This window comes from Festucalex cinctus, chromosome 14, assembly GCF_051991245.1.
Source record: "Festucalex cinctus isolate MCC-2025b chromosome 14, RoL_Fcin_1.0, whole genome shotgun sequence".
In the NCBI taxonomy this organism is placed as follows: domain Eukaryota; kingdom Metazoa; phylum Chordata; class Actinopteri; order Syngnathiformes; family Syngnathidae; genus Festucalex; species Festucalex cinctus.
Window position 1 is genome coordinate 10,481,602 of NC_135424.1, and position 12,614 is coordinate 10,494,215.

The 12,614-nt window shown below is 39.0% G+C and overlaps 2 protein-coding genes across 2 annotated transcripts; one reads left to right on the forward strand and one right to left on the reverse strand.

Annotated features, from left to right (window-relative positions):
- Nucleotides 1-3,978: 3,978 nt before the first annotated feature.
- LOC144001653 (alpha-internexin-like) lies at nucleotides 3,979-9,479 on the forward strand. Its single transcript, XM_077496151.1, has 5 exons — nucleotides 3,979-4,297; nucleotides 5,737-5,967; nucleotides 6,100-6,627; nucleotides 7,451-7,575; nucleotides 7,753-9,479. The coding sequence occupies exons 1-5, from the start codon at nucleotides 3,995-3,997 to the stop codon at nucleotides 7,937-7,939; spliced, it is 1,374 nt and encodes a 457-aa protein (XP_077352277.1). The 5' UTR covers nucleotides 3,979-3,994; the 3' UTR covers nucleotides 7,940-9,479.
- On the reverse strand, nucleotides 8,567-12,338 carry pcgf6 (polycomb group ring finger 6). The gene is made up of 6 exons (XM_077496154.1): nucleotides 11,644-12,338; nucleotides 11,400-11,517; nucleotides 11,006-11,033; nucleotides 10,350-10,448; nucleotides 9,474-9,560; nucleotides 8,567-9,194 (listed from the first exon to the last, which is right to left on the reverse strand). Exons 1-6 carry the CDS (start codon nucleotides 11,717-11,719, stop codon nucleotides 9,144-9,146), a joined length of 459 nt encoding a protein of 152 aa, XP_077352280.1. The 5' UTR covers nucleotides 11,720-12,338; the 3' UTR covers nucleotides 8,567-9,143.
- Nucleotides 12,339-12,614: the final 276 nt, after the last annotated feature.

Sequence of the window (12,614 nt, forward strand, 5' to 3'; positions counted from 1 at the left end):
CGGCTGTACTGCTTTTGAAGAAGTGCTTCTTTCCTATAAGACGTGGGACGCAATAATTCCTCATTAGTTCTTTGTTGTCACTGGCAGCCATGTCATTTAATGTGTATTTTACGCACACGATACGTCACGATGATCACGTGACTGTCCAAAATGGCCGATATTGTAGTCAATGCAAAAATATTCTTAGTAGGCTATATAAAGTGATATAAAATCTGAACTGCTAAACATAAATTTAAAAAAAAAATCACGGAAGAGTTCAAGTGAACCATTTCACAGAATAGCTGGTTAGTTTTTCACAAGTCTTGTATTCATTTAACTTTTGGCAACACATTGGGCTAGTGGTTTGCATCTCTACATCACAGAAGATTTGGGGCTCTGTGATGATGCGTTGAAGCTTTGTACTTCTCTGTTTGGGTTTAAGAAACATTAAAAATGTAAATTAATTCATGCTTAAAGAGCCATTGCTCACATGTAAAACACATAGGAATTATAATGTGAGTATTTATTTATTTTGCTCTGTTGTAATTGACTGGTGCTTCAGCCTATTCCTTTTTCAGTTATTAATTGATATTTCACCTGTGTAGTTTTTGATGCATCAAAGAGAAGTGACACAAGCACGTCAAAAGAAAAATGAGGGAGAAAGGACTTGCTGGCAGTGTGAATAATGAAAAGGAGGTCAGTGCCTCCAGGGGCGGAAGAATTGTGAACACTCAGCTCAAAATAAAGGCACCGACGTTCCCATGTCATGTCACACCAATGACATCATACGCTGTAATGGTGGTGGATTGATGATGGGTGGACAGGTGAGGAGATGTTCTCGATGCCCATGTGTTGTCTTTGCAATTAGGGGGGCAAGCAGCTACCTAGCTTACCTTGTAACAAGATTTGCCTCTGTAAACAGGGCACAACATGATTGGCTGCTTGCAGATTAGAGTAAACCGAGCTGCCGCCTTGAAGTTAATTGGCTGCAATTAACTTTTTCCTTTCATCCTCTGCGAGCAGTTACACAAAGAGGAGGTTGGACTGAGGGAGGTAGACGAAAGAGGCACAGTTACATGGATGCCTTTGTGTTGTAAATAAATAAATAAATAAATAAATAAATAATAAAAAAAAAGTGTAGGTGGCAGCGTGTACTAGTTAGCCCCAAGAACAACATGAGTAGCCCATGGGTCGGTTCTAAAAATAGCTTGCCAGAATTAGAAGAACTTGTTTAAACTAAACATGGTGGACAATTCCTAATGTACCAAATGTTCTTTAAAACGTGCTGTTTTAATTTACCCAAATGTTTAAGATGGATGCTCAAACCTCTTTCCACGCCTACTACCACTTATGGCACAAGCTTGCTCAGCAAATACTGAGCAAAGGGTAGATCTTTTTCTTCCAGCGGCACCTAAACGCAGCAGGAGTCCCAGCAGTATTTGCTGCGTGTGGCGTGCAGGCACGTTGCGTGGTGACTCACGGCTGAGTCAGAGCGTCGTGTCCCCGCCTACACGGCGGTGGTGGCCAATAACGCACAAGCGGCAGCCGCCACGGCGGTGAGCTGTCACTCGGTTCAGCCACCCATCCCCCGCCTCATGTTTGTCTGTGTGCGGTTTCGGGGGACGCCACTGCGACTTGGGGGTGGTTATGGAGGTTAGCTATGTAGCTTCGCCTGACAGTGAGTGTGTGCACATACAGTATTACTAAGGATGACCTATTGCACTATGAACTTATTACTGTACTTAATTTGATGCACTTTACCTCTTCATAAATGGCTAACTAAATAACTATACTCAGGCAGTTACACGCACTTTATTCAACATTTCACATAATAACACTATTGTAGATGACGTAACCCATCAATTTCAGGAAATGAAAATGATGCCGTTTGCATAGCTTTTATTTGTTTGGGAAGAATTTCTACTTTTATGAAACTTTTCTGTCACAATTTTTCTTAAGAGATTTGCATTTTGATCCGCACCTGCTCTCATTCATAGCTCCCTCCCACACCAGCTTAATAAAGAGGGTGAAAACTTTCGTTTTGTACTGGCCTCCACTGGCAATCAGATGGAACTACAATAAAACGAATGAGACTAACAATAAGATGGTGATCGAATAGCTTGCAGTATCTTGTATAATAAATTGATAAGACAGCCGAGACATGCCTAGACATAGTGCTAAGCACAATATGCCCAATGCACATGACAAAAAAAGAAATGAAAACTTTATACGGCATTTATTGAAATACTGTCTGACAATACAGTACAATAAAAGTATGTTTTACAGGACTTTAAAAACGTTTTGTTATGTTTTTTTTTCCAATCACAAGTTCTTTTCTCATAATGATCTACAGTATCTGCAGACATGTGGCCAAATTTTTTTTAGGGTGCAGGTGCTCCCCCTATGTTTTGGCACCCATCGCCAAAATTATTCATACAATTATTTATTTTAATACAATCAACGTAATTAATATAACTAAACTAATAAAACTTTTATTAACTGATATTAAACGTCTGGCAGTTATATAAGTCTCTGTGAGACACACGCACGGACACACAAAGTTTAGATAGCTAAACATAGTTTTTCTTAAAAAATAGATAGATAGATAGATAGATAGATAGATAGATAGATAGATAGATAGATAGATAGATAGATAGATAGATAGATAGATAGATAGATAGATAGATAGATAGATAGATAGAATGAAGACAAATAAGCTACTCAAAAAAGGGCACTTTTTGTGCTTGACTGCCACCTTGTGGCCGTCTGTGGTGTGTGAGTATCTGGATAATAATAATAATAATAATAATAATAATAATAATAATAATAATAATAATAATAATAATAATAATAATAATAATGTAGGCCGTCGTGGTTTGGGGGTACTTCCGGCTGACCCACTCCAATAAGTGAACGGTGAAGTCTGAGTAAATCAATTGTAAGAAAAGTTATGTAAAGGAGAAAAGACGCGTAATAGTAAAATATAAACATATTCTAACTCTAATTTGTTGGGAAGGGTACTCTTTTTGCCCTGCGATTGGTTGGCAACCAGTCCAGGGTGTCCCCCGCCTACTGCCCAGAGCCAGCTGAGATAGGCGCCAGCAGCCCCCGCGACCCTTGTGAGGAATAAGCGGTCAAGAAAATGGATGGATGGATGGAGGGTACTCTTTTTGATACAACAGCTCCTCAACATACACACTGACAATATGCATGTTTCTGGAGTAAACCAGCTCCAGCACAGGTTTAACAGTGAGAACAAAAATGGAACTTGGACATGTTTGTTTTCTGACTGTATATTGTTTGTAAAAATAAATAAATAAATAAAAATAATAAATAAAATACATTAACATGCACATCAAAAAAGAAATGCCCTTGAATCTGCAATCTGCTCTTATAATATTACAAGTACAAGTCTGTATATGGGTGAAGTGCAGACACAATTTAAAACATATTTAACAAAATAAATTGACTTTAGCACTGTTTGTCTCTGCCTTTTTACTTACTGTAACAGAATCTGTGATGTGAGAAGGCTGAGCAGACAGCTCCCTTGTTGTTTTTTAACTACTAACACTTACATCACACATGTACTGTAGATGATAAACTGAAGCAAATTGTTTTCATTGAGAAATCTGAGGTTGTTTTTAATCATTTGTAAAACTATGTAGTCCCCCAGTCCCACAATATATTGCTTATACATCGAATTACAGTCCATCAATGATTTTGTAAAATAACTGTAATAGGCCTAGTCACCAGTGATTCACCATGGACAGTTCCATTTTCATCTAACCATAAAATAACCTTTACAAATGCCTGAGTTTATGTTTTTGTGTGTCAAATGGGTCTATTCAGATAGTGTTGGTGTTTTCAACACTAGAGAACGTGGTTAAACATTTTTATTTTATTTTTTTAATATTGTATCCCCATGTGTAAAATGGTTCGATCCACCTGTCGCCGCGTTGCTTAAAGCTCCAGCAAATCTCTTTAAGTATCTCATTTTGAGCTCTGACTCACGGCAATGATGAACTACAGAGACCGCTACACTTCGTCCTCCTACCGGAAGATTTTCGGGGATTCTTCCAGGTTCTCCGCCTCTTCTTCCTCCTCCTCCCGTTTGGGCAGCTCCATGGCCCGGGTGTCTCCGGGGCTCAGGTCCGTGGCTGTGTCCCGAAACAGTTCTTCTGTGGGCATGTACAGACGGCTGGGCCAACCACCGACCTCCTTCTCTCTTATGGCCACGGACTCACTCGACTTGACCCAGACGTCGGTGGTCAACAATGAACTCAAAGTTATCAGAACCAACGAGAAAGAGCAGCTACAGGTATGTGATGTGGCGTCATTGTGATTTTTTTTTTTTTTTGTGTGGGCTAAATAACAAATACGGGTGGCAAAAGCACTCAAATATACTGTATATAAGTACTGAAAATAAATAAAAAAAAACTGTTAAAAGTATTTCAGTATACTTATAAGTAAAAAAAAAATGTATTTACGTACAAAAGCATTTTTTTAAAACTGTTAATTAGGCCTATATTGCCTACATCCATTTTAGCTATGCCCTGAGATTGGCTGGCAACCGGTCCAGGGTGTACCCCGCCTACTGCCCAAAGCCAGCTGAGATCGGCTCCAGAGTGATGTTCCACTAAAATATTTTAGTTAGAAATTACACCAATTTTAGCATTTTCAGGAGCTCAATAGTATTTTGACAATTGACATCGTTCCGTGGTCAGCAACCTTTCCTGTCAAAAGAGGCACGTTAAGCCAAATAAATAACGAAAAATCTGTCTGGAGCCGCAAAACATTTGAACATTGTAAAACAGTGCGTTATTGTACGTGTAATGTACTAATGTGTGTGAGGGCCCAAGAGCTCATTAGAGCTGCACCATAAGTCCATAACAGAAAAATATGCAGCATCCAATACTTTTTTTCTTCTACCTTTTGTCTTCCATTTTTTTGATATTTTGTTCGGTTTTTTTGTGCGTGTAATTTTTCATAATTAATTTTTCACACATTTTTACATTTTTCTGCCTTTCTGTTAAATTTCTGACATTTTTGACAATTTTATGGACATATGGTAATTTTCTGCCTCTCTTCCTTTTTTTAAACATGTTTTCTGCCTTTTTTGCATGGACATTTTATGGTCATTTTCCTCTTCCTGTCATTTTGGACATGTTTAGATATTTAAAAAAAACTTTTTTCTCTCTACCCTTTGTCTCCAATAACTTAAAAATGTTGACTCAATTTTTTTTGAATATTTAATTCTTCATTTAAAAAAAAATAAATTCATTTGAATAATATTTTTTAAACATTTTTTATTCTTTTTTTTTTTTTAAAGAGAGCCACGGGGAGCCACAGGTTCCAGAGCACTGACATAGTTGTATGTAGGCGACAGAAACATAAGTTTTAATACTTGGATGAAAATACTCTGCAATAAAATGTCAGCATTTCAGTAGTGTGAGTAAGAAAAAAAATAAAAATAAAATCACCATCTGCATTCTAAACACCAACAGGGCTGTTGCCTGCTACTATACATGAAAACACACAATCTGTGTAGAGACCAACAACCAATTTAATATGCTAACTCCTGTACAGAGTAGTAAATTTGCATTTTACTTAATACTTTTTTGAGAAATGTCAGAAAGGTCAACAAATACAGGTAAACATTTAGGAATCATTAGCAGTTAAACAGGTTAAGGTTAATGCCGAAAAATGTACAAGACCAACAATTGACACCAATGAGTCATTTATTTTGTTGTTGCACAGGGTCTGAATGATCGCTTCGCCATGTTCATCGATAAAGTCCGACACCTGGAGCAGCAGAATAAAGTGCTGGAGGCCGAGCTGGTGACGCTGCGGCAGAGGCAGAGCGAACCGTCACGGGCCGCTCATCTCTACCAGCAGGAGATGAGGGACTTGCGGTCCCAGTTGGAGGACGTGAACAGAGACAAGAACCGCATCCTCATCGAGAGGAATAACATGGAAGATGAGCTGCAGGTACAAAAATATTAGGAATAGCACTCAGTATGATAACAGGACAGAAAAGATACATACAAATGACTGCTTACTAGCAAAAAAATGTTGAGTCTTTTTGGTGCATTATTTCCCACATCACTTACTCCATTTTAGAAACTCCATGTAAAGTATGAGGAGGAGTTGACCATGCGCGAAGAGTCGGAACAAACCCTGAGGTCCTTCCGGAAGGATGTGGACGACGCGGCAGCCGTTCGTTTGGATCTGGAACGCCGAGTGGAATCGCTGATGGATGAAATCTCCTTCATGAACAAAGTCCACGATGAGGAAATCCAGGAGCTGAGCAGCCTGATGGAGGAGCAGCAGGTCTCCGTGGAAATGGAACTCGCCAAACCCGACCTCACCTCCGCTCTGAAAGAGATCCGCAACCAGTACGAGTCCATCGCCTCCAAAAACCTACAGTCGGCGGAGGAGTGGTACAAGGGCAAGTTCGCCAGCCTTAGCGAACAGGCCACCAGGAGCAACGAGGCCATGCGGGCCAGCAGGGAGGAGATGAACGAGTTCAGGAGGCAGCTGCAGGCCAAGACCTTGGAGATCGAGACCCTGAGGGGTGCCAACGAGTCTCTCGAGAGGCAGATCACAGAGATGGAGGATGCTCATAATGCTGAAGTCGCAGCATTGCAGGTATGCTATTCATCACTGGAGATACATTCCAGACCTACCCACTTAAAAAATATTATTTATTTACTTTTCAAAGTATTCTGTCCACACAATTTCTTAAACATTTCATTAAACAGTGTCACAGTAAGTGACTTGAACCTGAACTCCAACTAATAGGATTGAACAGTTCAAACTCATCAATTATGTCACAGCTTGACTTCCGTGAGCTAAGAGCATCCTTCAAGGTGGATCTTGAACCTTGTCAATGTCAGGGGAAAGTTGAGCAGAAACTAGCTGGAGAAATACAGATGATGATCTCACCTGATTTTTGTGATTATTACCAAACGTTTGGTCCACGTGTTCTTCCAAAAAATTCAAACGACATAATGCATTTCACATTTGCGAATTCCCACTTCATTACCGTTGTGTTGACAGTTTGAAAATCATTAGCCATTTACACTCCAACATCGGTTTGACAAATTTGAAAAAAAAAACAAAAAAAAAACAAAAACAACAACAACTCCAATTTAACACTGGCAATTAATTAAAAAATTAATGTCCTCCTAGGACAGCATGACAAACTACAAATGAAAATGCTTGGGCTTAGACAGTGAAAGTTCTTAGTGAACTGATCCTGTGTATCTAGATTAACCCGGACTGCTGCTAAATTGGATACAGGAAGGCCACCTGTTTTTACTGGCTATTTAGAGGAGCTCAAACTAAGTAAGCCTCAAAGGTTATGTTTGTCTTTGAAAAGACAAAAGTAACCCTTCAACTTGTGTGACCTTTCATTGAATGTTTTTTTTTTTTTTTCTCCATTCTAATGCTTGACCTTTTTGACCTGCAGGACACTATTGGCCAATTGGATACTGAACTGAGGAACCTCAAGGGAGAGATGGCCCAGCACCTGAGAGAATATCAGGACCTGCTCAATGTCAAGATGGCATTGGACATTGAGATAGCTGCATACAGGTGGGCGGAAATGGAACGCTATCAAAATGACATATTGTGATTGTCATAACCAAAATGAATGTGTATATGTCAAATAAGAGGGTGTGGGCAGCACTCATTTATGTTGCTCTGTTCGGAATTCACGGAAAATTTCATACTCTTACTTTAATATGTGAATATACTTTTCCATCCTACAAGGAAGCTGCTGGAAGGTGAAGAGACTCACTTCAACTCAGGGATGTCATTCGGAGCTGCCGGTTACAGCTACCAGGTCCGAACCGCAACCGGCTCCTCCAGAAGCAGCCAGCGAGACAAAGACGGAGCCAAGAAGGAAGGCTTCAAGGAGGAGGAGAAGGATGAAGCAGACATCAATTCCAACAACTGAAGACATAGATGCAGGCAGGCAGGGAGACAAATAACATATACTGTATTTGTAAAGCTCTAGTCAAATACTGTTTATGCACAAAATAAGAGCACAGACATCACATTGTATGTACTGTATCTGGAGTGATGAGAACTTGAATTCTTACTATCAAAACAAGTCAGATTATATGATTGCTTTCAATAACGCCCAAGTATAAAATATGTAGAACATTTTTGGACACTGAACCGTATATCTCAAATGGAAGCTTGTATTCAAGATATTAAGCAGGTGACGTTAACCTAATATAGAGCATTGTAAGTTACAATTGATGAAGCAGTAATGTGCTAGAATTCTAGTTTCTGTCTCAAAGTGGAGTGGCTAACTTGTTACCTTATTAGTACGCCTCCATCACGTGAATTTTCAAACTAGTACTATGGTATTTAGAGAGCTAACCATATGTGTGTGAGACTATCGCTGCACTTTTGGTTAACGTAACTCTTATGTCAGGAAATATATGCTAGAAAGGGTTTGTGAAAATCACGGGTATTAAATATGCTGTAAACGTACACCATGTATACATTTCACCTAGCTTTAGGCCTCTATGTCAACCAGCTGATCGAAAGAATTAAAAAAAAAAAAACATACAAATTCAGCAGTTGAAAAGTACTTATTCTTTTATTCAAAGTGATCACATTTGATCAAACCTGATGAAAGACATCTTTCACATAAGTCAATTTCAACTTTATCTTATCTCCAAAAATGTTTAAAAAAAAAAAAAAAAAAAAGCTCATCGCATATAGAAAACGTGTCTGTCTAACCATGTAGCTGGAACAAACATTGGGAGGAAAAAAGAAAAAAAAAATCAGAAGCAAAGTGTATATTTCTAAAGACAGTGTAAATCTACATTTTTCTTACAAATCTTTGGCAGATATTCTCCTTGAGCGACATTTGCATTTTATAATGTTAACCTCAGCTACAAAAAAAGGCACAGAAAATACATTAACCCAACTGCAAAGTACAAAAAAATAAACTCGCTGTGGCCAGGAAGCACAGTGGTAGACATGCCCTGAAAATAGTCTCAAAACCCGACCCATCATATTGCTGTTCCGAGTAACCTAGATTAACAAAAAATAATAATAATAATAAAAAAATTGCTTCAGTCATTTTGGACTTATTCCACCTTATAAGAGTTCTGCAACACTATGAATGAATCCATTATTTCCTTTTAAGACAGACAGGACAGGACCAAGCCAAAGTGCAGCACCAGCAGACCATCCTGTGGACACATGAAAACAATTTTGTCTTTTATGAGAAGCAAGAAATGTGTGTTTCTTCTATAACCCAGAAATGACAACCAAATGCAAACTGACTAGCACTACTACTCTTAGTGAAGACCAGGTGAAAAAGATTTCAAGTTTAGATGATTCTAGGAGTTACTGATTTCTATGTGTTTGACTTCCATACAGGAAGCGTAGGTTCAGTTTAGGGCTGGGCCACATGGGCTAAATGTAAAGAGTTAAAAAATAAATAAATAAATAAAATAAAATGTGTTTACCTGCAAGGCCTCTGCTCCCACAGAATTCTGTACATCTTTCAGTGACTGATACTGATCCAGGAGATGATCTCCACAAACCACATCTACCTACAAGACACAGAATGATAAAAAGAAAAATGCTTCCATACATTAGAAAGCAATTTATGCAAATGCCATGTAATCTCCCAACAACACCAATGAAAAACAGTGTCATTTCTAGCCAACAATAAAAGGGTTCTAGGATAGGAGAATATTATAACAATAAGACCTGTGTAACAATGAACTTTAACCTTGGTTTAGCCCTCCTCAACAGGCAACACTGAGGCCAGTAAATCAAGATGAGCTGCTAATCCTCATCCATGTCCAACAAAACAAACTACACAGGTGGCTGTGAACCTGATCGCACATTGCTCAATGAGTCTAAAAATTAGCTTCCACGCCTTCAACTCACTGTTAATTCCTTCTGCAGGCTGGCGTTAATGTAGTGCATTATGTCATTTACGTAAAACCTGTCCCAAAACTTGACCCAAACTCTGTGGACAAATAGGTGCTACGCTGGTGTCACTTGATTGAAAGTGAGAGATGCAAGTCAGCCTGGCTGCATCAAGGTCACAGCTTCATTTTAAAATTACTTTGATGTCACCGAAACGGTTGTGTTAAGTATTCAAGACATGATATGCGTCTTTCTGCCTGAACTCAGGAAGTACAAAAAACAAACAAACAAACAAATGGTCACGTGACTGAAAAATAACTGGTCAAAGTCTGCCATTATATTGCACTGGTCTGTGTACATGTGACAGTAAAGTAGATTCTGTGCTGACCTCGTCTGAAGCAACAACCGGGATCAAGGTGACTCTGCAGACTGATTAAGCTCGTTAGCGAGCTTGGCCGACTCACCTGGCAAGCTGGGCTGAGTTCCATCTTCTTCCTGATGAACAGCTCCACGTGGCGAATGGTGGCATCACCCGACACACACACATAGGGCCTCTCTAGTGGCTGGACAGCAATCAAGTACAACAGACTACAAATCAACATGTTTATGAATACACAGTAGTAAAGTCCTAATTACAATAACTGCGTAAAAAAACAAAACAAAACATTTTTTCATAAATAGATGAATAGGAGTATAATACTATACAACAGTTCTATAAACTGCATTGAAAACATCCGCAGAAAAATGTCTGTACATACTCTTTTACTAATAACCATAACAGTTTTGAAGTAATCATTTACCAGGGATTCAAAAACATTCAAAGAAGTGACGTTTACGTTCCATTGTCCACACTAGCTATACAGCAAAGTGGGGACAGCCTAAAAACAGTTTTTCTTGTTGCTAACAAATTCTGAATGTATTCAAAATTTCTCTGAAAATAAAAAAAAAGTTTCAGAGCATAAAGAAGATTTGAAATTAAGAGTATGTGGCAAGTGTCTATGCAACGTTTTACAACATTGAACAAAGCCTGTTTGCCAAGGACCCTGTTTGGTTTTGTTTCTGAAAATATGAGCGCGAATTACATTCCAAGTCTGACCAAAATTCTCTGAAAAAAAATTACCTTATAGCTGTTTACCCCTTCTTCAGCCCTGAAATAAAAATTACAGTCAGTACATGTTTTGGTCATATTAGCAGCCAGCACAAGAAACAACACCAATTGCTGGCACTTGTGTTCAACTTTATCTCCATCTTTATCTATAAACTGAAGTTGGAACTTTTCAACATTAATGATTACATGGGCGCTAACAATTGACTAACTTTTCTCCAATGAGAAAAGCCTTGTTAAAATGACTAATGATCTTTTCCTAGCCATGGACTCCATCAGCTCATCAATATTATTACTCAATCAAAGAGCTGCCTTTGACACCGTTGAACAACTTGACTTAAGACACTAAATTTAAAGTAGATATAATATTTTCAGCATTGAATTTGATTGAGTCCATTCTCTGACTCACCCAACAAAGTCCAGCAATAGTGACACGTCCAGCTCAGGCGGAATGCTGAGCACACACTGAGGAGTGGAGTCCTTCTTTTGCTTTTTCAAGCTCAGAGGAGCTGCACTGGAAACCATCCCTGCCACACCGAAAAGAAAGATTAGCTACAATTACTGGTCTCTCACTTTTCTGACTTGTCTGACAATTTGGGATCAATTAGATTGTTTTATGTCCTTTGCTATTACCATTTGTGGAACAACTTTACCTGATTTAGGTATCGCCAGCCCTCGTTTTTTGTAGAAGTTACACATTTTCTCTCTTTCAGCTGCAGTATAAAACATAAAAAAACTTTATGACAACAGCAAATTCAAAACAAAACAATAGGGATGCACCAAAATTTTTCATCCGAACATCGCCCAAAAGTACATTTTCGGACTTTTGTCACAGAAACAACACGGCCAGGATGTTGTGATGATTGAAGCAATAACCTTTAAATCAAGTAACGGTACTCTGGGTGGGCGAACAAGTGTGAAACCACGTTCTCGGTGCCCCGTGCCCAGTTATCGTGGGCGCCTTGGAGCTTGGTGTAAGACTAGAACTAGAAGAAGAAAGATTGGCCCGAACGTAACTGTGCATCACGCTGCCATGGCCACTCAAGCTGCATCTCGGGAGAACGTAGGCGGGGCAGCAGGATAATGAACCCCCCCCAGCTGCAGCAACCGGCAGCCGTGAAAGTACGCACAATGCTCGGAAGGTATCAGAAAGATTCGGATTAGACAATTTGTGGCATAAAATGACACAGCCAAGGATTTTTTTCCCCCGGCTCTTAATTATGCTTTTTTTCTCCCCCGTGTTTGGATTCTCTGCCTTGCTTTCTTCATTTTTGGTTTAGGCCAAGAATTTTCATTTCGGTGCATCCAGAATATACAATAAAAAATGTGCACGTTACTACACTTATGTTGATCAGTGATATATACTGTGCTTACACTCCTCCAGGAAAGGAACCATTTTGTACACAATATCCTGCAGTTGTCTGTCGGGCCTGTCAGAAGACAAATTTCGTACAAAAAGATAACATTATTCAACAGTGATATTCTATAGATATCCATCAATATTTAATGCATAGTATAATGCACAAGGGAAAATATTAGAATTCAATGAAAAATAAATACCTAATATTGTAAAGGGGTTGAGTTTGGTGGACTATAATGGTGCATGATGGACACCTGTTGCTGT